The following is a 26945-nucleotide window of genomic DNA, read 5'->3' as shown; positions in this document are numbered from 1 at the left end:
TAAGTAATATAGGATAATCCAGTCATGTCTGCAAATACCCCCAGCAATTATCTGTTAATAATGTGCCCCTTATTTTTGCGGATGTCTCGTATCGTATCGATTTTTCCATGCTAATCGCCACAGCAATTTGGGGTTTCTCTCAACTGGAGAAAAGTAAGAATTATTGAAGAGCAGCACTTGGCATACACACATATAATATAAATATATGTATATAAAGACGATATATAGTATGTCTGGGAGGGAGCTCAAGGAGACCATTGTTGGGTGGTGGTTTTTATTTTTTTTATGGTTCGCCGAAGGTCGTTGCTTTTATTGGATGTACTCGCACGTACATGCAGACATATACATATACATACATACATATTTTCAACGTTTCTTTTCATTCGGTTTTTCTTTTCCTTTTGGCCAAACAATTAAATTTTTCACTGTGTGAATATTTCTTTTCATTTCGTTCTCGCTTCAGGGGTGGGGGCGGGGGATTGAAATTCAAATGGGGGAGAACAGAGGAGGGCAGAGGAGCCGAGCAAAAATTATGATTATTTATTTAGGCCGAAATTTGTTGGCCACTTTGTGATGAAGAAAACGCCAAATTATGCGCAGTAACTTTTGTCAGATCGGAGGGAACAGAGAGTGTGACTCACTTTTGCAAATCAAGAATTGCAAAATACGAATATTTACACATAATTTATCAACATCCGTCAAAAGTTTAGTTGACGTCACGCGGCAGGGCATTATCTCCTGCCCCTTCTCCTGTCTCCTGTCTGTCTAATTAGACTTAAAACTTAAGCAACAGCACGGAGCTAATTAATAATATTCACCTAAGTTTCATGATTTCCTTGGACAGGTAGAAACGAAGCCCCAATTTCCAGGCCAAAATATCGTTCATATGCAGCGTGTTTTCTGTTTATTTACGCGAATGATTCGTAATTCTGTTCTGTTCTATTTTTGGGACTGATAAATTAATTGCGAATCAGAATAGGAAAAACAATATTCGTTGGCAATTGTTTGGGCCATAATAAAATAAAAGAAATAAAAGATGAATATCGTGAAGAATCGTTTCATTCTGTTGCTGGTCCTTTGTCGGCTTTTCCTTTTTTTTATGATGGGGTTTTCACGTGCTCAACCGAACATCGGTTCACCCTTGTCAGTGGCAGAGAGAGAGAGAGAGACAGCTCCTGCTCCTGGGGCATCGAAAGGAACATAAAAGGGATATGAACGAAACGGAGCATGTGGCTCCTGTCAATATAAATGCCTTTAAGCCAACTCATAGAAAAAGCTGGAACTTTTTCATTAGTTGCGGCAGCTTATGAAGAGAGCACAGCGAAGGAAGCCAAACAAACTAAAATTGTGTTTTTATTTTTAGAGCATTTCCCATTGCATACAAATGGGCGGTCGCTGGGCAAATATTATTGATGAATTTTTTATTTTAACAGCTTTCTCCATTGAACTACTGTCCATAATGGATTCCCAGCCCCAGTTCCGAGCACCCCCCACCCTGAAAATGAAAGGAAAATCAATCAATAACCGAAGAATTCAACCTTACAGCCATCGGAGGCCATCAGCAGGAAAATGGAGAAGAAGCGCCAGAAGCAGTAGCAAAAGTAAGCCGGGCCATAAGCTTAACAGGTCCAGGAAACGTGAGGACATGACAGGAATCTGCTGTCCTATGTGACAATGGAATGGGAGCAGGCAGGCAGGAAGGAGTGGTGGATCGGGAGCATGCGATGCGCAGAGGTCGGGAGCAATGAGAATGGAATGACAAGCCTCGCTCCAGGCCATTGAATCGGATACGCATTGAAGTTAGTCCTGCCCAAAAGTTACCCATTTCCCTTTCCCTGCACTCACGCGCTGTCTCTGGCCCTCTTTTGACTCTGAATTGAATTTGGCTTAGAAATTGTATGTTTTTCTGTTGATGGATGGGATGGGATGGACAGCCGTGCCTGTCATTGGACAGTTGTCTGTCTGTTATACAAGTTTTTCTGTTCGTGAAAATGCTCAATATATAAAAAGTGGAATTAATTACAGCGAAAGTTTAATGAATAGGAGGAGCGGGTCTTGAAGAGACAGTGTTTAAAAATGAGCAAATTGTAAATAGTATTTGTTTCAACAGTTCTTACTATTATACTAATAGCTGGTATGCATACAAATACAAATGAAGGCATTTAGCTGTTATACAAGTAACAGTTGCATTAAATCCATCTGTCATACAACTATTTACTTTCTTAATCGAAACGCTGTTGTTCAAATCCCCCCTCTGCTTACCACAACTTTACTTTTGCGAATATTGATTTCGATTTGCTTTTGGAATTGTCCTTCCTTCTTCCCCACCGAACTGCTTTCCCCTCCACTGCTACAACCTTGCACCTGAAGCACCATAAGCAGTCCACACAGTCAGTATAGAGTGAGTGCTGCTTTATTAAATTTCTGCTTGCTTTTTCATTTGTATTTGTTTATCAACCAATGCCAACCCTTGAGCAATTGATAAGCGCGTAAAATATTTAATCGCGTACAGTGGAGAGAGAAAAGAGATAGATAGAGAGGGAGACAAGCAAAGGGGAAAACGGGAACACACAGCAAACAGCAAGACAGAACGGAACCCCCCTCCTACCCACAACCTTCTTCAACCTTCCCTTCCCACGGAATCCGTCCACTCGAGGCGGCACTCACCTGACTTTGTTGCTGGTTTCCCCTACGGAACGGTAACGGACTTTGATGGGCTGCTTGAAACGGCTTCGTTTGGGACTGCCACTTGCTGATGGATGCTCCTGCTTTTGTTGCTCTCTGCTCTTCACTTCTCTCCTCTACTCGGCTGCTCCACTCTTGTCTCTGTGCTTCCTCTCTTGCCTCTTGTTGCTGATTTTTTTATGGCTAAAACCAAATTTAATTTGTTACTCTCTCGTTGCGGTTGCCGTTCTTGTTTTTGTTTTTGTTGTTGTTGCTTTTGGGTGGGTGGCAGGCAGTGTTTTTGCTGTGGCTGTGGATATGCTATTGCTTCGGAAATTCTGGCCGGGGATAGCTGTTTCGAGATTCGAGAAATTGACTTTGATGTTCCAACAAAAAGCAACAACAACAGAAATTCGTTATTAGATTTGATTGAAAAATTCGTATTTGCTGGGTTTTTTAATAATTTTTTTTCTTCTACCGGCCTGTTATCGTGTTGCTATTTTGTTTTTTTGTTGGTTGGTGGCTTTTGTGGTTACATACACGTACACGCATACATATGTAAGTACAACGATGCGGGGGAGAAACAAAAACCAAGAGACGAACTCTGAAAATTTAAGTGCTTCCTTTGAGAGTGCTGTAATTAAGTTGATTGGATTGTTACCCAGGGAATGTTAAAGCATGATTTATTTATGTGCTGTTACACCTTTTACCCCATACAATATATTTCTCTCCCATTTGTTTATTTTTTTAACTTGTTCTGCCATATATGTAATTGTTTAATTAATTATTGGCCCATTTACTTGTGTGCGAAATAATTTTTCGCTTAAGTAAACATTTCAGATATACATACATATGTGTGCATACATATGTGTGTATATTTTTTTCTCTCTGTGCAATTCGTTTTGTTATAGCACTTTTATGTATGGCGTGGTATGTCTGTATGTACATAGGTGTGTACTGTTTATTTCCACTTGCCGACTGTGGGTATGTGTTTGTGTGTGGTTTTGGCCCGACAACTCCTACACATGCCAACAAAGACTTAGTTTTCGAGTTTCGGTATCAATTGCGGTGGCGATTGGCAATTTCAGTAGTTGTTGCCCCTGACCCAATTTCGGAGTTGCAATTCGATACCGATAGCCGTCGATAGAGGCAGTTTATCATATCACACACTCCTAATAAACACAAATTTCACACGTTTAAGGTGAGGCACTACCGTTTTTCCGCTCGCACGCACCTGAGAATATGCTACTTGAGTGAGAGCGACTCTTTGGGAATATAAATATGTACCCCTCACCTCACACACTTTCTACACACACACACACACTCACTGCCGTTAATCTTTCAGTTTCAATTTCATTTCATTCAATTACGCAAACAGTTAATTAATTAATTTACATCTACACATTCTCCAACTGTCTGAATGTGTGTGTGTATAAATCTGATTAGAGACCAACAATTCCAATCAGAGATTGTACAGATTAAGCATAGCTGGAGCAATGCATTGCACGCCAATACGAAATATTGCCGACGGCCTGCGCTCAAAACCGGCATTTGAATCATATGCGCACGGGGCCAAGTCTCCCCCAAAGCCCACCCCCTCTCATCAGACGACTATTCACACTTTAGCTCGTCATCGGGCTTGTGGGCTGGGCTGGGGCCTGGCTAAGCGTGTTTATTGATTGTTTCCCCCCACCGAAACTAAAGCAGGGAAGCCCAACGGGCGGGCCTCCTCCTCTCCTTCCCAACCGAAAAAAAACCTTGCCGCCAACATCTAGCAACAACAGCAACGGGGGAGCAGGCCAAAGTGATAGGTAGATTTTTGTATGTATGTATATTATATGTTTCTTAGGTGGTGGGAGGGGGGCGGGTGGAGTCTGCCGACGACTACCACTGCCACCTCCACCTTCAGCACCGACCGCCACCCACCGCCCCATTCACTCCTCCTCGTGCATATCGGCCTCGTTTTTTATTACGCGCACGTAGTGTAACTTTTTTTGCCTGCTCTCACATTTTTACATACATTCACTTGCACAATAAGAGAGAGGCAGTGGCAACGGAGGGGAATGGAGCGTGGGCGAGGCTAAAGTTAATTTTTGGACACAATTGGGTATTTGGTTATGATTTTCTGTAATTACTTTTTAATTTTTAAACGCACGCAGAACGCATAATCCGATGACCGTAGAATCGACGACGCCACAACGGTCCGCGCAAAGTATTTAGTTGGTTTGGTTGGAGTCTAGTTGGAACTTTGGGGCGGCATGGTCGAATTATTCATAAGGTACGCTTTTTGCAGCTTTGTGGAGGCAAGGTATAATTTGGTACAAATAGGTGCATGTGATCGCATGGTACAACTATAGTAGGTGAGACAAAATGTGCTGCTGAAAAGAAAATATAATTATTAAACATACAAAATTTCCAAAATTATACAACCAAAATTCAATAAATAAAAAAATTAATTGTTACATCTGCTAAACTATATTTTCTAACTTGGTGGCAGCCTCTGGCACTTCCAATACCGATTGTTGGGTCGATATATACCCACCTCTAGAAATTTGTATACGCAGGATTTAAATAGAGCGGGGCTCAGTGGGTTAAACCCAAAATTTGGTGTTTTCATTTGAATATTTTATGCTAATCCAATATTTTACATATTCGTTTCTGTGATTCTTTTGCCAGTTCCAGTTCAAATCTACGTTTGAACAATAATATGAAAACACCGAACAAATAAATATTCATATATATATATAATTGAAGACGCGGCAAAACGTACACATATCCTCGCTAGACGTCTCTGTAGTTAATTTGTACCAAATGTGTAGTTGGTATGTAGTTACGCTGTGAAAAATTAATTTTGCCATCAAAAGTCCATTTCTTTAATTGATTAAACCTTATTTAATAAACAATCGAATAGAAACGAGTACTTAAAATAAGCAAATCTTTTAGGAAATTAAGCAATTTATTGTAGAAATTCATATGATCAGTGCTGATGGCTAAAGTAACTAGGAAATCCTAATCCGAATATCAAACTCAATGAAATGGATCTTGCAATCAATGATTGGGTGGGCCCATATTCTTTGGTATATTTACGGTATATTATGAAAATAACAAGGTATATTTCAATATATTTCTGAGGTTCAGGCGGTATATTTGGTCGATAAGTCCCGCGGTCACATTGCTACACAAAATTTTGCAAACAAGCAGGCGACGAATTATTTTGAAATAATAACAAAAAAAAGCTATGGCGTTTAGCTAAGGCCAACACTTTCACTTGCCCGTCCATCTGGGGAAGAAAGCAATAGTGTGGTTCTTCAGCATAGCATATATTCGTACGCACCTTCGTCCCATATCTTTGAGTGATTGTGTTTGCTCATTAGCTTCCCAGTGAATCACTAAAAAAAAAGTTAATAACACAACACGCAGCGGAGATAAGGAATAGTGCGCTCCCGCCCGCCCTCACTCCAACCACCGACTAACCGCAGCCCATTGAGACGGCGACAGAAGCAGCCCCACAAGTTGTCCCCACGCACGAAGACAACAGGGCCAACGAGGAATTGGCAGCCAACGTATTTGGTTGCATCAATAGAATGGGCAACGACGATCTCCGGCGGAGAAAGACACCTTGCGGTTTTTGCATGGCTGTGTTCAAGTGGATTCCGGTTGTATTCATAACCGCCGTGATTGCATGGTCCTACTATGCCTATGTGGTGGAGCTCTGCATACGTGAGTAGGCTCAATCTGATTGCCATTGATTGATTAATTGGATTGGATACCTTTGCAGGCAACTCCGAGAACCTTGTGGGGATGATTTTCATGCTGTTCTTCTACCACATAGCCCTGATACTGTTCATGTGGTCCTACTGGAGAACCATAATGACATCGGTTGGCCGAGTGCCAGATCAAGTGAGTGGTGTATGTGTGTGATTCACACGCTCTTATCAGTAGCAGTGACAGCAGCAGTCTAACAAAAACTGTTTGCGATAGTGCATGGTGGAGGGCTGGGCTGGACTGGGTTTATCCGTTCAAGTTTATTATGCATTTGACTAGAAATTAATGTTTGATTGTTTATAGTGGCGGATACCAGACGAGGAAGTAACTCGCCTGTTCCGTGCGGATAACCCAGAGACGCAGAAACGTATTTTGAACAGTTTTGCGCGCAGTTTGCCAGTAACCAATCGGTGAGGATGTTTTCTATTTGATATCGTGAAAACTAGTGGAAACTAACAAACAAAATCTGTATTATGTAGCACAATGAACGGCTCTGTTCGGTTTTGTGAAAAGTGTAAGATCATCAAGCCGGACAGAGCGCATCACTGCAGCGTGTGCAATAGCTGTGTGCTCAAGATGGATCATCACTGCCCCTGGGTGAACAATTGCGTCAACTTTTACAATTACAAATTCTTTGTATTGTTTCTGGGGTACGCGCTCATCTATTGCCTGTACGTCGCATTCACCACGCTGCATGATTTCGTTCAGTTCTGGAAGGTAGGTGCCGTAAGTTTCGACCTCTTAGACTTTTTTATTATCCTTGCATGCATCTCTGCCGTGCATACTGCATGAAGAGCCCGTAGTTAATGAATGTATTTTTCCGTTTTACTGTATTGTCCTGTACTGTATTACCTGTACTTACTGATAAAAAGTACGAAAATAATGGTTACTCGGAACAGGGCCAGTTGAACGGCAGTGGCGTGGGCCGTTTTCACATCTTGTTCCTGTTCTTCATATCCATCATGTTTGCCATTAGCTTGGTGAGCCTGTTTGGCTATCACATCTACCTTGTTCTGGTCAATCGCACCACCCTGGGTGAGTATAGAATTTCGAGTGATTAAAACTATAACTATAATTGCCCATCCATCTCTACAGAATCTTTTCGAGCACCAGTCTTTCGCGTCGGCGGTCCGGACAAAAACGGCTTCAATTTGGGCCGCTACGCCAACTTCTGTGAGGTGTTTGGCGACGACTGGCAGTACTGGCCTTTGCCCATCTTCACCAGGTATGTGGGCGTCGCGCTTTTTATTCTCTATGCAATTCTAAGACCTGTCCCGTCTCTGGGCTGGCATTCTCACATTCTCATTTGCATTTTTAATAACACTAATACTGTGCTGCACCCGAGAAAGCAAAGCTTCGACTCTCTCACTCTTTAGTTGTTGTTTTTGTGCGCTTTTGTTTTATTTGATTTATCTGATTTGGCAAATTAAAGGCATGCTCCACATCCAAGTCCCAAGTCCATGCATAAGTAGTTAATCCACAATTTGATACCCCAATCCAAATTCTGAAACGAAAACGTGTGTTCTATGTTAAATGTTCAAAGGCAACCAACCGGCAACAGAAAAAATCAAAAAACCTCTCTAACCAATAATTTACACAAAATGTAGACTAAATAAAACGTTGTATGTCTCGTTTATATCTAAAAACTATGGAGAATAGAAAGCAACAATTGAATGTTGTCCAATCTCCATTTTGTAATTTAGTTGTAAGCAACATCCAAAATTATCATTTCGTTTCTCCCCCGCCCCGTTACAATCTGGTTTGTGTTTGTGTAAATAACGAGATGTCCAGGGGCCAGTGCTATAAATAGAGTTTAGTCCCTTACTAAAAACCAATTTTGATGCGAGTTCTTTGGAATAAGTAACTAATTTTAAATGCTATTAACGCCTGCTTGAAATTCTGACTACTGCTTGCGGGATTAGGCTTTGCAAGTAACACAGTAGTTGTCCCTGTCTAGCTAATTGTAACCCCGTTTGGTCGCTGGAATTTCAAGCAGTTGTCAGGCATTACAAAATGCTGATTGCTCACAAAAGCTTTCTAAAAAAAATCAGCCACATGCCTCACAAAAATCAGTCGAATTCGTTGAAACACACAAACACACACACACACACATCTATGCAAAATTATAACAAAATAATAAAACAACATCAGCAAACAATTACAACAACAAAAACAACAACAACCAGTACAAAAGCTAAACTGTAAAAAACACATTTCTGTTTGCAACTTTCGTTTAACAAATTACCAAAACCTTCTGCTTATCCACAATTTATGGAAAACAACGTTTTTCGAATCAGTCGTGGTGATGGCTTCAGCTATCCAACATCCAGCGATCAAAGCGGCGAGGCGCCACCCGTCCAGCGATACGCTGCCATGGGCGACACGACCACCAACAGGTTAGATGGCAATCCAACAGATAAGTTGATTGACGCTATTCCCCTCGACACCACACCCAATAACCATGATCAACCACCTCAACATCAACATCCACATCAAGTAAGAAGCCAGATCCAAAACCAGGCGCAGCCGCCCCAAGCGCGTCACCAGGCCCGTCCAAAGTCGCTAAATCTGCAACCCGCACTGGAACTGCCATTGGCAAACGGCAAATCGTCAAACTGCAGCACGGCAGTAGTCCCGTCTAGTCAGGTGGTTGTTGTCAATGTTGGCACCCTGCCAGAGGATGCCAATGGCGGTGCGGTCATCATCGATATGGTGGGCGATCATAGTGGAGCTGCTGCTGGTGTTGCCGCTCCCAAGGACGCCTACCGCCAGCCGAATGGTGATGTCCCACAGAAGTAGACCCTGTAAACTTTTTAGACACGTATCCCATGTATGTTTGTTGTATATCTGTGTAAACTGCCAGAACTGTTGCACTTGTGGCCTGTCATCGTTGCAGTTTTTATTGAAATGTATGTAATATACCACTAAGTTACCTCTATATACATATGTATGTAATGTAGCCTCTGTGGCTGCTGGGAACCACACTGGGGGACCATACCACCCACAAAAGAAAACATGAAAACACCCCAAATAGACATCTAAGTAAATGTGTAAGCAATATGTATGTACAATATGTTTTATATTCACTGAGAGCCACTTATCAAAGTTTGTATGGAAAATGTACTGGATGTACAAAGCGAATGGAATACCTGGCAATATTAATTGTAGCGTAGGGATGAGCCCTATACCTGAATGTAGGCAAATGATAAGGTATTTCCTAGGTAGGACCCCTCAACATTCACTTAATCGTGCCCATCTCTGGGGTGGTGACCCCGATTAGAGTTAGAGTTTCACTATTGAACCACCCGCCACCACCCATGTAGATAGATATCAGCCAATCTCCAAGACTTAAACAATGAGATTTCAGCAACCCAATCGAAACATGCACCACACAGAGAATTTTAAAAACGATTTAGGCATTTCTTATTGCTTTTAATGAATGTAGTTAGTTGGTAACTTATTGCAAGTTAATTTTGGGTAGCCTTTTTTTATACTTTTGATATGATGTTTAGTTATTTTTCTATAATTTTTTTTATATTATTTTAATATTCGCTTTTATTGAATTTCTTTCTGTAAGAAGGTATGAAATGAACTTAAGAAGTGTGGGAAATATATATTTAAAAGAACAACGAAGGTTTGTTTTTAATTTGCCAAAAATCTCCCTCACTCTGCGATGGCTTTGCTTCTGTTGCACGTCACCAAGTCAATCCATCAGTCATTCAATCAAATACAACACCAACGCACACACACACGCTACTAATCATGCTCGAATATTTCCCCCCCCACATATCCATAACTCTTAAACATAATATGTCTTGTACCGAAAGCCTGCTCAAATATAATGCCAACATCTCTTAGCTTTGGCGATGGCATTAGCTATCCCATACGACACCTTGAGGACGACTCCGAAACCCTGTTGGGCTACCACAGCGACACACGCATCGAGATGGACGAGGACTTCCTGCACGAGGAGTCGCGTTTCCTGCACTCGATTCCATAGCCAATCATGACAAGCGACAATGTGGCCACGTATTATATTTAGTTATTTCATTTACGGATTGCCTTTTGTTATGTGTAAATACGAGCAGTAATGAACAGAGTGGACAGACGGCAGAATGTCCACGGATAAACTAGGTCATAATCTTTAAGTTATCAAAGTGTGCATGGATTGAGCAGGTGAAGATGATGATGGTGATGCTGATGATAAGTATGGATGTATGTAACAATGTTAATGTTGGGAGTGTGGGAATAAGCACTAGCACATGCTTTGACATTCGCGTTGGAACTTTAAACTGTATTCAATTAGTGTTTAAGTAGAAAGTTACTAGAACATAACCTTTCGATCAAAGTCGATGTCTACCGGCATACAGCTCTAGTTATGCAACACAAAACAAAGCACTGCAATATCCTGAACAGTATATACACACACGAGTACATGAAACATATACACATATATGTGTACACATCTAGAGTACATAATATGGTTAGCAAATTAGTGGAAAAAAACAATAAAGATCAAATGCAACTATATGCTTTGGATGCATATGCGAGTCGATTACATAATATGCATATGCATGTGTGTGTCGAGTAAAAGCAATACGGTTCAATATATTTACAAATATAAAATTTCAAAAATTAAACTCAATCAAAACGACTTAAATCATCATCGCTGTCGCTGGCTTTTGTTTTCATGGTGGATGCGGATCTGGTGGTTGTTGTGGGCACCACTTCAAAGTCGTCCTCCACGGAGGTTTTTGTCGCTGACGGATCGCCAAACGGATTCGCTGACAGCCTAGCTGGTGTGGCAACAGCTGCCTTTGGGATAGGGACAAATTTCTTTGGAGATGGAGTTTCAGGTTCCTTTGGTGCAGGTTCATCAGCCACCGTTTCATCAGGCGCTTCCTCTACGAGCTTCCGCTTCTTCTGCTTCTTGCTAATCAGTGCATCCCTTCCCATAGGAATGCCGGTGTCCTCGCTACGCGGCAGCAAATCACTCAGATCGGTCTCCACGTCGGCCAGCTCTGGTTGCAGCTTCTCCTGCAGGGACGCCAGGGCAATGAGCAGCGCTTCCTCGGTGCGAATGGTGCGCGAGCCTTGACGGGGCAGGACATTCACATAATGGTCGAACAGCAATTCGGGATCATCCACAGTCAACTTGTCATCGTTGGCCAGCGCCTCTTCGAGACCTTGCAGGCCCCCGAAGACGATGAGCAAGTGTTTGTACTGAACGGAACGGTTGGGTACGTCATGGACGTTGGTGCCGCGATCAGAGGTGCCCAGCGTTACATCGTAGCTGCTCTCGTATGGCGATTTGGTGAATATGTCCGACAGCGAATGGGCGATGCGCACCTGGTAGCCCCAGTAGACGCCCGTCTCCCGGCGCGGCTCATCCGGACTAACCAGAGTTCCACGCTGCTTTCTGCTTGTGTCTGTAGGGGTGGAGAGACCACCAAATTTAGTGCCCATTTTACCTTCTGATAGCTGCAATTGAAACATACCGCTTGCTGGATCCATTTTCACCGTCACACGCACCCCTGGCTCAATAGCCTTGTCCACGAGAACATCGTTGAGGAGACCCACGTTGGCGTAGCTTTGTCCGTCCTTGGCCTTCTTGTCGCTGATGACACCCTCGCGGTAGCGAAACTTGCTTTGCTGCCTCAGATGGTGGGGAGTGTCCAGAGGATTCAACAGGCCAGAGTACTTCAGGTCCTTGTGCAGTGGAAAGAAGTATTTTCGCAAATACTGCGGACACTCCAGATACTGCAGGATGCGGGCCAATTGCAGCGAACTGCTGCGCACTGTGCCCGTCGCATTCCCCTCCGAGTCCTGCTCGTAGCTGCGCTTGGTCTCGCGTGCCGTCGCCACGCCCACATCGTCAAAGACTATCACCTCGTTGACGCGAAATATGCAAGCGGCCCGAGCAATCTGGCCGGCCACATATGCCCTCAGCTCCGCGGACTGGGCGTTCTCCAGAATGGAGCCCGGCACTGCTATGCTCAGAGTGGATGGATTGGGCTTATTCTTCATTGCTCGTGCTGCACTTGCTGCAGCATCTGCCTTGGCTTCAGACTCCTTGGTCTGGTTCATCTGTTTGAGCAGCTTCTCCTGTTTACGCTCCCTTTTCAATGCCTTGCGCTCTTCATTTACTTTCTTCCACGACTTGTGGGGTTCCGTGGGCTTGCCATTGCTCACGGCTGTTGGGGCGGCTGGCATGACTTTAATTTACGTTTATTTAGACGGCGGGTTAAATTTGTTAACAACAAACTGTGCACGTGCGAAATAACACTAGTGTGACCGTATGAACGCTGTTCCTCACTATCGGTGTGCCAACGAACACATCGCTTGATGTTTTAAATGTGTATTCACACATAGTCTAACTAGTCTACAAAATTATACACATACATTTTCCTGTGATTTTGTGGTTTTGCACATTCTTGTTATACTTTATATTTTATACCAATCTATCGCCCAATTCCAAAACCATCGATACTATCAATTTTACCATCGATAGTTTTGCAGCCCAGTGCTTATTGTCCTTTGTCTCCCCCGAACAAAATATGAGCCGCGAAGTTCTCGAGCCTCCTTCTGTGCTCATGAGCGAGAACCGTCGCTATCGTGTGAATGTTGTACACGAAGATTTCGGCGGCGACAAGTGGAACGGCGGCAACAAACAAGGCCGCCCAACCAAAAAGGGCTATGAGGAGACCGGTATGTGGCAATCGTAGTGTATTTGGCTGCATTACAATTCTTGTTCACAGATCTTTATGGCGAAGATGACGATGAGGAGGACCCGGACGCCGCCAACATAGAAGAGAATGGTTCTGGCGGCTATAAACTTTCATTCCATGTGTCCAAGTGAGTGCACAAGGCCCGTGCCCATGGATAATGTCTCATTAGAGTCTCTCCGTTTGCAGATCATTCTATGGCGGGCTGATTGGTTTGAAGGGATCGACCAAACGTCGCATCGAGGAAGAAACCCGATCGGAAATTTACATTCCACGTCAGCACGAGGAGTCGTCACATGTGACGATTAAGGCCAAGGATCGCAGCCAGGTGTGTGCTGCCTTGCGCCAGATACGCTCCCTTGTTGGCTCCCTGCGCAGGAAGATGCGTCCAACCCATTTTCTGGCTGTTCCATTGAACTTTGGCGAAGTGCAGAATCGCTTTATGGAGCTTAAGGTAACAGGGACGATGGTGTCCACCAGAGCAGCCATTTATTGTGTATTCACTTCGCAGAAAAGCATTTTGGAGGCCCAGTTTCCGGGCATCGATGAAGAACTCTTCATTCCCGAGATCTGTATCCACTTAACTTTGGGTGTATATGTGCTGCTGGATGACAATGAGCGTAAGAAAGCATTGGAGGAGCTCGAGTCCTGTCGCTCCATCCTGGCAGATCTAACCACTCCATTCGAGATGAAAGTCAAGGGTCTGGAGATCATGAACGATGATCCAAGCTCCGCCCGCATTGTGTACGGCTGTATTGAGGCTCCTGAATTGCAGAAGTTCGCTGACCGTGTCCTAGCCCATTTCCAAACCACTGGATTTGCCGCCTCGGATAACAACGATCGCGATTCCATCAAGCTTCACATGACCGTGCTTAACAATCGCTACCGCAAGAAGGACAACAGTGCAAAGAAATGCCCCAACAGCTTCGATGTCCGTGAGATACTGAAGCGTTTTGGGGACTTTGATTTTGGATCTGCCCAGTGTAGCACCGTCCACTTATGCGCACTGAATTCGAGTGGGACTGACGGTTTCTACAAGATAAGTGGGAGTTTGAAATTTTAGCAAGTTTCCCTATAATCCATACTATATCCAATAGGGATGAAATAAATATAAATACAAAAAAACTTACACATATATAATTTATTTATCGAATATTTATGCAATTTTACTCAAATTAGCATTGTATATTTGCTTTTGGACTGCAATTGTTATTATACTCCTATATAGTGTTTGGGCTCTGATTGGTGGCCTTCTGTGCATTTCAGGGCCTTCGCTTGGCATTAACAATTCTGTGCCAAACAAAGGAATTGTGCACTGTAAGAGTTTCTCCTATTGTAAGTGTTTTTTCTGTTGCCGTTTCGCTTTCTTTTCATTTGTAGGTATTACAATAAATATAAAAATATATAGGTATATATTTACTCGTATAAATGTGTGTGAGGATTTGTGGGGCGAAATCGTTTATTGTATTAACAAAAATATATGTAATGGATAAAACAAGATAATAGGTTATATAAGGTGTGTGTTGTGTGTCCTTAAAAGCTACAGAGTAGGAAGTCATAGACAAGTGGAGGACATGAGCAGAACTCTAAAGACGACCAGGTGGCATGGGCCAAGGCCAAGGCCAGGTAAGGAGAGTTATACGAGTACATTTGTATATAGATAGATATATGTATAGTGGAAGTGTATCCCTTTCACACATACACAAAATCGCATACTTGTAAAAAATGAATCAAATTGAGTGTAAAAAAAATGACAATCTGCCTTAATTACTAACATTAACTACGCACAATTTGTGTTTGTTCTGGTTTTTTGTCGCCTTGGCTTAGTACTTTTGTCAATATATGTAGCTTCAGTCTAAAGTTAACTTTTGGTTGACTTTTTCTTGTGTGTACGTTAGCTTTTTAGAGGATTTCATTGGTTCTACTTGTTACACGTTTCGATTTGTTAGGTCCTTCGGGCGGGATTTTCACTACAATAATAATGTTTTTAGAAATTGTTTTAGTGGCTGCTGGTACATAGACTATATGGAAAACACGCAAACAAATGCTTTAGTATATCTGATAGAAATATGTATATGGAAGAGTTCTTAATTAAACGACCGAATCGCACAGTGCGTCCCAAAGCTGCATCAGCCAGTTTGAGAGTCTGAAAATGTATATAGATAAAGGCTTCTAGTCGAATTCAGTCAGTGATCGAATATCTTATGAAGCTGCGGCTCTCAAAGAGATCTGATTACAAAGGAGATGCGGGATATGTGCACAACTGTATGATCTCATTTTGAAACGCACTGTAGGCGATGCTTTTAACAATCAGATATATACGCAGAGAGTTTTAACAACAATTAGACTTTTGGTACACATTTAGATACATCAATATTCTCAACATAGTAAGTAGATTTGGTTTTCTTGCCAAATTGAATTCACATACATGTATGTATACATAGCGTTTACTTATTTATTAAAAAATTAATTTTTAATCAAACAATTTGCATTCAATTCAATCAAAGATTTAAACTAAAACCACACAAAAAAACGTATGTTCGTAGTTTGTTTGCATCTATGTTTGCATCTCCATTTACATTTGAGTGTGTGTGTGTGTTTTGTGTGCGTATTTGATAAATCAATCAGGTCCTACTCCATCCCAAGCCGTGGCACTCATCTCGTTAGTCCTAGTCATCATTGTTATTGGCGTTCGTGTTCTGTTTCTCCACAATTGCTCGCGGTCGCTGATACTATTTGGCATGACCATTACTGAGCACCGCTGGGAGAACGTTGGCCTGCTGCACCACCGCATTGATCACTTCAATCTCCTTCTTGAGGAAAGCGGCGCTGTTCTCCTCCACGGCATGATCGGCGGTACCGCCACCAGGTGCATCGGTGCACTGTCCATTCTCATGCACAGAGGATATGTTGCGCTTGCGGAGTCCCACTGAAGTCGCAGCCGCATCCAGTGGCGTTGTGATGGTGTTGCCACCCGGCAATTTCAATTTGCGAAACTCCATATCGCGCATCAGATCGTTCTTGAACTCTACAATGCCGCTGACGGTATCGGTTACAGTCTTATCAATAAATTCCTCAATGTTTTTGGTCTCCGCCTCGAACTTCTCCTTTAATTTGCTGGAAAGCTGATCCATCTCACACTGGTCATGTGGCACGCTAGTAGCGTCGCGGGCGTTGGTCGACGGCTTTGGACTCTTCGGTTGCGGCTGCTGCTGCTGCTGCTTCTGTTGCTGCTGTGGAAGATGTGAGGGCTGTGGGCGTGGTTGGAGTATTACATTGTTCTGTTGCTCTTTCTGCTGTTGCTGTTGCTCTGTGAAAAGCTGCTGTGGTGTGTTGTCTTTACATTTAGACTGCTTATCCTCATCCTCGTTGAGATCATTGCTGCCGGCCAGTGCTGCTGTGGCAACCTGGGGCACCTGGGTCGGTGATGAGTCCCTGACTCTGGCGCTGTCGCTGGCCGCTACTCTCTCGCCACTCTTGGACGAGCGGGCGCTTCTTTCGCCGCGTATATATTGGGGTAAAATAAATATGGTCACTATTGAAATGATGTGAAGGCACAAATAAAATCTCAGGTACAATTTGATGCTGCCCTGTAATTAAAAATGGAAAAAGAAAAATAAGTTTTTCGTTTCATCCCCCGTCAGAGTCAATAATACTCACCATAAATTCAAGCAGAACGAATGGGAATGTGGCATAGCCCATCACAATGCGTGTGATTAGACAGGTGAGAATGTCGTAGAACATTCGGGTGAGCTGTGTGCTCTGGAAGCGATGACGGAAGAGTCTGCGTCCCATACGGGCGGCGGTGACCGTCACGGCTCCGGTGGCAAAGGTCAGATAGTAGCCCGGATAGAAGCCATGCCATACGGCACTCAATGCAAAGGTGAGCAGTGTGCCATATCGCTTCGGCACACGCTCATACACGAGGGTGCGGAGCCAGCGATTTGTGCCGCAGTTCCAGTTGTTGATGGCATCGCGCATATTCGACGAAAACTGCCAAGGGACAAAGTTTGATAAATACTAATTCCAGGATCGAGATCCAAACAAAGCTATGCCTACCTCAAATGACAAGACATTGATGTTGGATATTAGATCCCATTTGGCATTGCCGTCCTTGTCGTAGCCGGCGAAGCCTAGACCAGCGTTATTGCATATCGCATCCGCCAGCAGCCATGCGTGATAATACTTGAAGCGTATGCAGGTGGTTGCCATCATGGCATACCAGTATTTATAGGCCATGCTGGTGTTCTCCAAAAAGTCATCCTCCTTCATGTTCTTCACTGGATAGAGCTTCACGAACTTCATGAATATGAAGGCGCACACGAGACTGCCAATCACCTTGCGTATCACCGTTTTCGTTGGCGATGGCTCCAGCACCAGTTCCGTTTTGCCATTGTCCAGAGAGCCCTGCCGCAGACAAAGTTAATTAATCACTAATGAATATTGCCAGGCAAAAGGATGAACAGGAAGCAGATGGGCCGAGGGGGGGAGAAGCCAATTTATGGCAACTAATGAAATCATTGCAGCTGCCATTAGTGGCCACTGCAGACGCAGTGACCTGACCACGTAATGCACTTACATTGGTGGACGGACGCTTCAGCAGATTGTAGCCCTCTACAAACTCAATGTAGTCCTTGTAAAAGACCAGTGGGCCGGCCAGGATACTTTGGAAATGCCACACATACGAGAAGTACTCCAATGCCGATGGCATTTTGCGAATGGCGTGATATTGCTGAGCCTTTGTCAGATCCTATTAAGGGACAAATGGGAAAATTAGTTTAGTTTTTCATAATTGCTGTCGAGTGCACCTCAATTTGTTTTATGTACTCACCTCCTCCTCCCGCACAAAACCGTCATGTATGCTAAAGGCCAGGCTCGTAACCTTCTGTGTGATGATCATCAGTGGCCCGGTAATGTCCAGAGCATAGGATCCATAGTCGTAGAGCTGTCGCATCAGATGCACGCACAGCAAATAGCTCATGGCCACCAGCAAGACCGCTCTGCAATCTCAGTAAATTAGCGAGAGTTCAAATCAATCAGCGATTCTATGCCTATTCGTTACCTCTGCACAATGCGCGGATCTTGGGTGCGTATGACTATGTAGCATATTGCCGGAAGACCGGCAATGTGTATGGCCTGCTGACCAAAGCAAAAGTAACCAAAGGCCAGGCCAATCGACAGCCCAAATGTGTGGCGCAGCTTGCTGGACACCTTGGAGGGATGCAGCAGCGAGCGGAAGAGGGAGGCCAGGAAGAGGGCTGATATTTGGCATAGTAAAAAGTTTACCTGCAATGCACAAGAAAATGTTTTGACATAAGTTGAGTGAATTCAAAATAAAGAAAGAAAGCTGGGTCGACTCGTCTCCCCTTGGGACGAAGCATTTTCTGTGGCACGAGTATATTAAATAGCTACGAAGACGTCATTGGCGCAAACTCAAATAACATGTATCTAGGGAAATGGCACCACCTGCGAGAATCGTAACCAGTTCTGTTGTATCTGTGTGCCGTGGCATACGATACCCCCCCCCGTGAGATCCACACCCCACCGGAGAGCACATGCGGAGTGCACGTGCCTTTTCTGAAATGCAATTGGCATCAGAGAGCAGAGCATTCATCTCCCCTAGAACGGCGACAACGACTGCAACATTATCGTTCATTGCTCTTGATCATGATCAAGAATCAGTAATCACGAAAACACTTTGTGATCAATGTTCAGTTCGGTTCGTTTTGGTTGCAAGTGGGCCAAGAGGTGATCCGACTTGGCCTTGGCATGAGTGGGTTGGCTTTCATTTTAATGCAAATGCTTACACACACTTCCCCACACACTGATCTACGTGAATATCGTTCTCGGCGATGCCCTTTGCCAGCTGCTAGCTGACATTGAGTAACGAGAGCACCGCACCACCAGCAACCATTAAAAAAATTATTTATTGTGCCTACTCGTGCCTGCTAATGCATAAACAATGAGTGGGGTGGAGTGGAGTGATAGGCCCTGCTGAATTGGGTTTCGTAACAGGTTTCGTCGAGACAAGCGAATGATATAAAACCTATAATTGATATCAATTGCTTGCCCCTCGCTCAGCTTGATTTTGAACTCTTTTAAAACGCTTTTTTACTTTGTTCCTGATAATGTTCGATAAGACATTGTCCAACAACCTCAGAACATCAGAGATTGTCAGGACCCCAGGCGATTCACTGACAACTAAAGAACGAAGGCCAAGCCAAGCGGATGCGGCCTTATCAGGAACAATGTTGTGCCGACACAATTCTGAATTATATTATTAGTTGTGCATAAACATATTAAGTATTTATATACATTTATTATATATACATATATATTATTGTGGAAACAATTACACACTGTAATCAGCAGTAATTTTTAATCACAGACAAGATCACTTTGTTAATTAACAATTTTAATGTCATCGAGTCTTGGAGTCAATGACTTTAATGTGGAATACATTTTAAACGCGTCTTTAGTTTTCTGTTGTTATGTTTTCGATCGTTGTTGGTGTAGCAGATGAGCGGAATGGATTGTAGTACCTTAGCAAGTACCTTCCAAGCTACCCTTCTATGAAAAAATAATTTAAATGTTATCCCAAACAACTCTAAGCGGACACTGACTGTTCCCAGTAAATACGCCTCGCCATACCGACCCACGACCTTGGCTACGTTTAGTTCTTTAACAAAAAAGGAGCCACGACAAAGTAGGATAAGTTGAGTTGGTACAAAGTTCGATTAGATTGCTATTTATTGAGTGGATTACTGTTGGTTAGGATACACGTTAATATACATGTTGCACGTATCATATCCGCCGATCCTTTCATCTTCAGTTGCGCTGAGCGGGACAGTTCAGCACCAGGCTGCGACGGCGGCACTTGCCTTCCTCCAAATCGAACCACTGGCCGGCTCTGCACTTGTGCAGCACGCGGAGTCCGCTGCGGCACTCGTAGTAGCGGCGGCAGTGCTTCTCGTCCTGCAGGTAGCTTCCGTCAGCCCTTCCGCTGCACGCGCCCTCTCCAGTTGTGGAGATGCTGGAGCCGGAGAAGAGATCTAACAGAGGCCTGGGAATGAGCTTCTCGATCAGGCTGGGAGGAGCAGCTGTTGTGATACACGGTGTCTCTGGCGGAGGGGTTGTTGTCGTGTCACAAGGTTGGTCTGGCGGAGGTGTTGTTGTTGTAGAACAGGGAGGTGGAGGCGGAGGTGTTGTTGTTGTAGAACAGGGTGGTGGAGGCGGAGGCGGAGGTGTTGGTGTACACGGTGGTTCGGGTTTCGGAGTTGTTGTCGTGTCACAGGGTTGATCTGGCGGAGGTGTTGTTGTTGTGGAACAGGGGGGTGGAGGCGGAGGCGGAGGTGTTGGTGTACACGGTGGTTCGGGTTTCGGAGTTGTTGTCGTGTCACAGGGTTGATCTGGCGGAGGTGTTGTTGTTGTGGAACAGGGGGGTGGAGGCGGAGGCGGAGGTGTTGGTGTACACGGTGGTTCGGGTTTCGGAGTTGTTGTAGTGTCACAGGGTTGATCTGGCGGAGGTGTTGTTGTTGTAGAACAGGGTGGTGGAGGTGGAGGCGGAGGTGTTGGTGTACACGGTGGTTCGGGTTTCGGAGTTGTTGTCGTGTCACAGGGTTGATCTGGCGGAGGTGTTGTTGTTGTGGAACAGGGGGGGCGGAGGCGGAGGTGTTGGTGTACACGGTGGTTCGGGTTTCGGAGTTGTTGTAGTGTCACAGGGTTGATCTGGCGGAGGTGTTGTTGTTGTAGAACAGGGTGGTGGAGGTGGAGGCGGAGGTGTTGGTGTACACGGTGGTTCGGGTTTCGGAGTTGTTGTCGTGTCACAGGGTTGATCTGGCGGAGGTGTTGTTGTTGTAGAACAGGGTGGTGGAGGTGGAGGTGGAGGCGGAGGTGTTGGTGTACATGGTGGTTCGGGTTTCGGAGTTGTTGTCGTGTCACAGGGTTGATCTGGCGGAGGTGTTGTTGTTGTAGAACAGGGTGGTGGAGGTGGAGGTGGAGGCGGAGGTGTTGGTGTACACGGTGGTTCGGGTTTCGGAGTTGTTGTCGTGTCACAGGGTTGATCTGGCGGAGGTGTTGTTGTTGTAGAACAGGGTGGTGGAGGCGGAGGCGGAGGTGTTGGTGTACATGGTGGTTCGGGTTTCGGAGTTGTTGTCGTGTCACAGGGTTGATCTGGCGGAGGTGTTGTTGTAGAACAGGGTGGTGGAGGTGGAGGCGGAGGCGGTGGTGTTGGTGTACACGGTGGTTCTGGTTTCGGAGTTGTTGTCGTGTCACATGGTGGCTTGAGGGTGGTGGTGCTGCATGGCTCCTGGGGATCTGCAGGCGGTTGAGCGATTCTGTGGGAGTCTGCGATTACTGCCACAAGGGCCAGCAGAAGAAGGCTTGCTGTAAATGGAATGGGTATTAAGTCTGAGGACCCACTTCCACCAATACCTGCGACACTTACAGAAATTCATGGAAAACTATAGGCAGCTCGAAAGGATAACTAACTGCAGTTGGTTACTTTACCGCTTTCGGTTTGGTGCTGACGACTTCTCTGTTGCACCGCTCTTTTATAGTCATCCGTTCAACGGTCGACTCAAGTGGTCTCCGTGTATCTGGGACCACCGACAAGCAAGTGACCACATTTCCTGATAATTACGGACTAATTTGCAAAGTGCATTCGGCGTCACATCTCCGTTTTCAGAGAATAAGTTACTTCCTGAGCTATGTGTTCTATAGCTTCAATATGTGAAAGAAGCTAAGTACAGTACAGTTCAAAACCATAAAACCCACCAAATTCTTTTAAAACTTTATTTGGACGGTGATAAATTATACCTTAATTCAATAATGAATCACCAACACAATTCAAATTGTGCCTTACACATCGAAAACGCACTGTACCAGAAGTTCCATTTTTCAACTATCTTTTCAAATAACTTTGTAAGCATCTTAAAAATTCTGCTCTCAAATTTCGTAATTGCCAAAGTACACGTCGGACTGTCGATAAGAGTGGTGTACGTAACGTGTACATACCTATGTACTTGTGTATGTATATAAGATATAGTACATATTATCTCGATCTATATCAGGAAATGGCAATCGGGAACCACGTCAGTGTAGTATGTATGCAAGTATGTAATGTACCTCCTCGCGCCATAGGTCAAAGACAAAGCGACAATGGCCTGATGGGCTAGGGCCTGCCGTCATAGCGATAAGCTTCATACATATATGAGACGATAAATTCGTTTGAGGCTGTCCTTTGTTATCGCAAATGCTGAGTAAAGAGTCGAACTACAGATCTGATTAGAAGGCACATAAGTTTATATTAGCCGATCAATTGTTGTGTGTACAACGCAGAAAGGCCACAAAACAAAAAGTCTCCCCATACACATACGAAGTGTTGTAATCATCATCCATCCATCCATCCAAAGAGCTCATGCGCAATAATTCGAGTTGGCAATGCTCTGGGCAAAACCGGTTAACGGGTTAATGGGAAACAACCTGCACAAAAGCAGCACTGGCACAGCAATACCAAACGAAAGGAAAATCTTGCTGAAGAATATTTCAAGTCAAAATACAGTGGAAGCAGCTCTCGGATGGGATTAGGCTCCAACAAGTGGGTGGGCGGCGACTTGTTGGAATTGGAATTAAAACAGGAGAGCAATCCAGCTCGAAATCATGATTCATTCCGAGTATGCGGAAGGAACTCATCTGCCTGCTTGGGGGGCATACTTTTGGTTTCAGCTTTTGTTTCAGATTGAGCCAGACAGTGTCGGAGGTTGGGGGTGCCCTACCTTGGCTCACATCGTACTCTGAGGGCCTCTCTGGCGACCTCGAATTCGAGTCTCTGTCAAGTGCTCAAGGTGAAATAATTAAGTGAAATTGAGCATAAAACCAGTGAAGCCAATCGAATTTCAACATTGAAATTGAATTTCTTGGCACGCAAAGGCAAGGAAGCCGCCTTGTATTTCGATTGTCAGCTGTTTTTGACACGCCTTCAATCGAAGGGCTGCATTTGGAACACGATTTTATACATTGGAATGGCAAAAAGGTTAGAGACAAATCTTTACCCCTCTTTCGTGACTTATCTCCTCCCTCGCTTTATGGTGCGTTGTTTGCGCTATTGTAAGGAACTTGATGTGAAGATAAGACGTTTCTATAAATTCAGGCCAACGGACGGGCAACAATGTAGTAGCTTGGAGGAAATAATGTGCGTGCTCATCTTCCATTGTTCTCAAGCGTTCTCCAGAGCTTCAGAGAAGGGTACTGTGGGGGCTGTCAAGGGCTTAAATTGCAGCAGAATGTTGTACATGAGCTGCTAATGTTGAAGCCCATCAGTCAACCAAAATGTTTATGGGTAAATCACGAATGCAGGCAAACATAGAACAAACATATACCGCAAATGGAAATATGTATACCCATAAATCATTTCATAAAACCCCCCCATAAGCGTTTTGGTCAGGAGGAGAGGCAGAGTCGGAGGTGAGAGCGACAGTGCGCCAAACAAGCGCGTATCGAAAAGTGGCGTGATCACTATAAATAAACCAAAAACAATAAAAGAAACAACAGAAATATCGTTCCCAATGCAAACGTACGATAAAAAGCAAGAGTGCGAGTTGAAGACGACAAAGAACAAAGAATCAAGAACGCTCTAGGTGGTTATCGCCAAGCAGCAAAAAATGTTCGATTGGGGAACAAAAGCAAGAGTAACAGTTTGTTTCGGCTTTAAAATAGCTTCCTATTTTTGTTTGATAGTGGCTCTAGCGATATACCCATTATGCAAATGTAGCCCAGGGTATGAAAACAACCGTTATATGTAAATACATATGCATGCTAATGGCGCCACCCAGCGGCTGACAAAACTGAGGGAAAAAGAAGAGGCGGCAAATGACAGCCGCACAACAGCCGCCGCATGCTGCTCTCAACAGAGTTCAAACAACATCTGGCATCCCACTCAAGGTCATAGAAATAATAATTTATTATAATTATGCATATGGAGGGAGAGTGGGAGTGAGAAAGAGTGTGCTGAGAGCAAGGCGCAACAATTGGCCATCCATGCCAAATGGTCGTCTCTCTCTCTCGCTGTCTTTTTCAATTTACCGGTGCTGCTCTCTGAACCCTTTTGGCCCGACGCCATGCATAACAATTAGCAATTTATATTTATTTCAATTGGTTTACACTTTGCTTTTTGATCGAACAGACCGGTGTTCAACTTCCAGTGCTGCGCAGTGCTTTAGCATATAGAAAAGTTGTGAAATAACAAAACAAAAAATACATATGCACATGTACATACATACATACAACAAATAAAATGAGTTGTTTATTGCTGTTTATTAATAAAAGAAAATATGTACACAGTCAGCGTCGTGCCTGTGGGGGTGGAGAGACCGTGAGCCGCGAGAAAGAAGAGCAAGAGAGCAAAACAAACAGTTTATGGGCTCAGAAAATATGCCGCCATTTGACCGGCCGGGCCTGCAGCAACAGCTCATTAGCGCCGATAAATACTGCAAGCGGTATAGTGCCATAGAAATACATACATACATATTTACATATATGTATGTATGGAAATACTTTTGGGGTGAGGCAATTCCTCGAACAATTGGCGAATTCACCGGCATTTGCGCATTGCGTGTTTCAACCTTCGATTTAAATTTACATAATAAAACTAATAAAACATTTCGTGCTAATGATACGCCAGCTAATATTGAGCTCTTGCTAATTTCCAAATGTGTCATACACCCAAACAAACACTCACCCGCGCTGCCATCAGAAAGAAGTTAAATGGTTCCCAAAACACCCTGTCGCTCTGAGTCATGAGCGGAGCTGGGGTGGGGTCTAGGAGGGGAAAAAATATCAGCTGAGGCACGGCACACAGAGGCGGGAAAGAGAGCACACACACATACATATGTACACATGTACACTGACGCTTGCTCACAACTACTGTTGCTGCCGTTTGTTTGCAAACAAAAGAGCTAAAAATTCAATTACCGGGGAGCTCTTTGTGGAGGGGGTGTTGCGAGCCATGATAGAAGTCAGTTCAATTGAATTTCAAGTATGCGTGTGTCTATACCAGTCAAATTCGCACTATATTAACACATATGGACTACACATACACATACCGACTTTACATCGGATGTTGGTATTAGGTCATCAAGCATTGAAAATATTACTATTCAGTTGAGTATATTACGTGTATGGCCATCATTTCATTTCACGTCTAAAACGGATTTGGGCCAGGCCCTAAGCGCTGCAGATAAATGCACACAAATGCATGAATGAATCACATTTGTATCTCGCTCTTAACCTATGTACATATGTATGTACATTCGTATGTAGTTGCCGTCATGCAAATGATATTACGGCCAGCGGGTGAGAAAGCGGGACAATGAGACACATGCAGAGAGTGTGAGTATGTACATACACGTGCGACACTTAGCGATCAATTGCCCATAATAGCCCCGCCACCACCACTCACACCTCATGCAAAAATCTTTAACTATTCCAAAACCAACTATGAAGATGAGTCCAATGTTCAAAATGTCACGGCGGCTCATATTGTGTAGTTTACTTTTGTTTTAAATTGGAAGCGTACAGCGTGGAAAATTCCACAGATTATTCTTGGCGACTGTCAACAGCCGCACCTCCCTCCCCTGATAAGAAAGTGGGACACCGAAAATCATTCAAGTTTTGCATGAATCTAACTTCAATTAACATAAGCAGTTTTTGCTCCTTTCAACAGGCAGGCCAATTGAGGAATGCTGCATTTACACTATAGAGCACAGTTAAAATTCGTTTAGCTGCCAATTTCGCGCTAAAACAACCCGAACAAACAGTAGAAAATTAGGTGGGCGGCCCAAATTGGTCCAAACCTTGAACGACTCCACGTTTTTTTGGAGGATAGCCGGCACATTTAACCTTCGTTCTGATTAACACTTTCACACTGTATATATTTTGTTGCTAAGGAAATACCGTTCCTGCACTGCAGCAGTTACAAATACCTTTTAAGTATCAATTTTCTTAGCGCAAATTATGCAAAAGATACTGGGCTTTGTCTGCATTATTAACACTCAACACATGTATACTTTTATGTACAGATAAACACGCACACGTGCACACACACCCGTTTGATTTAGATGGTAGGAGAAGAGACGGTCGCGGAGAGTTAAGTTATAAGAACTTACCAAATCAACAGAGAGCCCCACCATGTCGGCCAGCCAGGTAAAGGCATGGCTCCCATTATATAAATCATTCTCAATAAATTTGGGCGATTCGAGCATTTTGCCAGCGTTCTCCTTGTTGCTGTCTTGACTTCTACTCCTACTCCTCACTGCATTTGTGCGATTCTCACAATGTATCGGTGTTACTTGCAAATGGAAAAATTCTGTATGTAGCGATTCACAGACACTTTGTGCGAGCGCCCCCGAACGATGGCACCCTCCTGTTGGGCCACGTATATATACCGACGCCGCGGAACGTTTACTTATAATTTTGTACAATAATTTCGAATTTATTTATTTTTGGGATGTGTATGAGTTTTGTCCGTCCGTCAAAATGGCCGTTCTGACAACATTCGAAATGGTAGTGATGGCCTTTAAGGCCGATGGCTGGCGCAGTCAATTTATATTCGTATAAATATATCGAAAAATTGATTGTTAATAATTATTCGTAGGTGATATTTGTACATATCACAAACTTTACTGAGTTTGGAATAAACTTATACCATTTTTTTGTTGTTTCAGATATAAAAACTTGAAATTCTGTTTATCGATGTACAGGGAGGCTTACACAAAAATATCGGTAGTTTTGTGC

General features: G+C 43.9%; 6 protein-coding genes across 18 annotated transcripts in view; 2 read left to right on the top strand and 4 right to left on the bottom strand.

Annotated features, from left to right (window-relative positions):
• LOC111075354 (cAMP-dependent protein kinase type II regulatory subunit) overlaps positions 1-4930 on the bottom strand; it is a 29019-nt gene extending 24089 nt beyond the window's left edge. The window contains exons 1-2 of one of the 3 annotated variants that reach the window (XM_041592124.1): positions 4800-4930; positions 2668-2868 (exon numbers count right to left, since the gene is read on the bottom strand). The gene's annotated coding sequence lies outside the window, so the exon portion shown is untranslated. Of the gene's footprint in view, positions 1-2667; positions 3096-4799 lie in introns of those variants that run through there. The other 2 variants (XM_041592125.1, XM_041592126.1) reach the window with 2 other exon arrangements.
• Positions 4931-5816: 886 nt separating this feature from the next.
• Positions 5817-11062, top strand: LOC111075387 (palmitoyltransferase ZDHHC20-B). 10 transcript variants are annotated; one of them, XM_022368658.2, is made up of 8 exons: positions 5817-6384; positions 6443-6564; positions 6733-6839; positions 6909-7155; positions 7302-7464; positions 7525-7654; positions 8727-8825; positions 10288-11061. In XM_022368658.2, exons 1-8 carry the CDS (start codon positions 6249-6251, stop codon positions 10427-10429), a joined length of 1146 nt encoding a protein of 381 aa, XP_022224350.1. In that variant the 5' UTR covers positions 5817-6248; the 3' UTR covers positions 10430-11061. The 10 variants fall into 10 exon arrangements, with proteins under 10 accessions (XP_022224350.1, XP_022224352.1, XP_022224353.1 ...); XM_022368656.2 differs by lacking the exon at positions 10288-11061 and adding an exon at positions 8931-10023 and having other exon boundaries at positions 5818-6384; XM_022368657.2 differs by lacking the exon at positions 10288-11061 and adding an exon at positions 8927-9158 and having other exon boundaries at positions 5818-6384.
• Positions 10992-12835, bottom strand: LOC111075386 (putative methyltransferase C9orf114). The gene is made up of 2 exons (XM_022368650.2): positions 11928-12835; positions 10992-11858 (listed from the first exon to the last, which is right to left on the bottom strand). The coding sequence occupies exons 1-2, from the start codon at positions 12640-12642 to the stop codon at positions 11071-11073; spliced, it is 1503 nt and encodes a 500-aa protein (XP_022224342.1). The 5' UTR covers positions 12643-12835; the 3' UTR covers positions 10992-11070.
• A 5-nt stretch (positions 12836-12840) lies between these two features.
• On the top strand, positions 12841-14271 carry LOC111075389 (activating signal cointegrator 1 complex subunit 1). Its single transcript, XM_022368664.2, has 4 exons — positions 12841-13137; positions 13188-13284; positions 13344-13608; positions 13666-14271. The coding sequence occupies exons 1-4, from the start codon at positions 12987-12989 to the stop codon at positions 14215-14217; spliced, it is 1065 nt and encodes a 354-aa protein (XP_022224356.2). The 5' UTR covers positions 12841-12986; the 3' UTR covers positions 14218-14271.
• Positions 14272-14280: 9 nt separating this feature from the next.
• LOC111075383 (lysophospholipid acyltransferase 1) lies at positions 14281-26728 on the bottom strand. Of its 2 annotated transcripts, XM_022368641.2 has the most exons (8): positions 26318-26728; positions 18217-18440; positions 17986-18154; positions 17734-17904; positions 17214-17561; positions 16815-17147; positions 16498-16744; positions 16216-16405 (listed from the first exon to the last, which is right to left on the bottom strand). In XM_022368641.2, the coding sequence occupies exons 1-8, from the start codon at positions 26411-26413 to the stop codon at positions 16311-16313; spliced, it is 1683 nt and encodes a 560-aa protein (XP_022224333.1). In that variant the 5' UTR covers positions 26414-26728; the 3' UTR covers positions 16216-16310. The 2 variants fall into 2 exon arrangements, with proteins under 2 accessions (XP_022224332.1, XP_022224333.1); XM_022368640.2 differs by having other exon boundaries at positions 14281-16744; positions 26318-26726.
• LOC111075390 (extensin-like) lies at positions 20582-21710 on the bottom strand. The gene is made up of 2 exons (XM_022368665.2): positions 21601-21710; positions 20582-21539 (listed from the first exon to the last, which is right to left on the bottom strand). The coding sequence occupies exons 1-2, from the start codon at positions 21608-21610 to the stop codon at positions 20767-20769; spliced, it is 783 nt and encodes a 260-aa protein (XP_022224357.2). The 5' UTR covers positions 21611-21710; the 3' UTR covers positions 20582-20766.
• Positions 26729-26945: the final 217 nt, after the last annotated feature.

This window comes from Drosophila obscura, unplaced genomic scaffold, assembly GCF_018151105.1.
Source record: "Drosophila obscura isolate BZ-5 IFL unplaced genomic scaffold, ASM1815110v1 contig_17, whole genome shotgun sequence".
In the NCBI taxonomy this organism is placed as follows: Eukaryota; Metazoa; Arthropoda; class Insecta; order Diptera; family Drosophilidae; genus Drosophila; species Drosophila obscura.
Note: the sequence above shows the minus strand (reverse complement) of the source record. Positions and strands in the feature narration are given on the sequence as shown.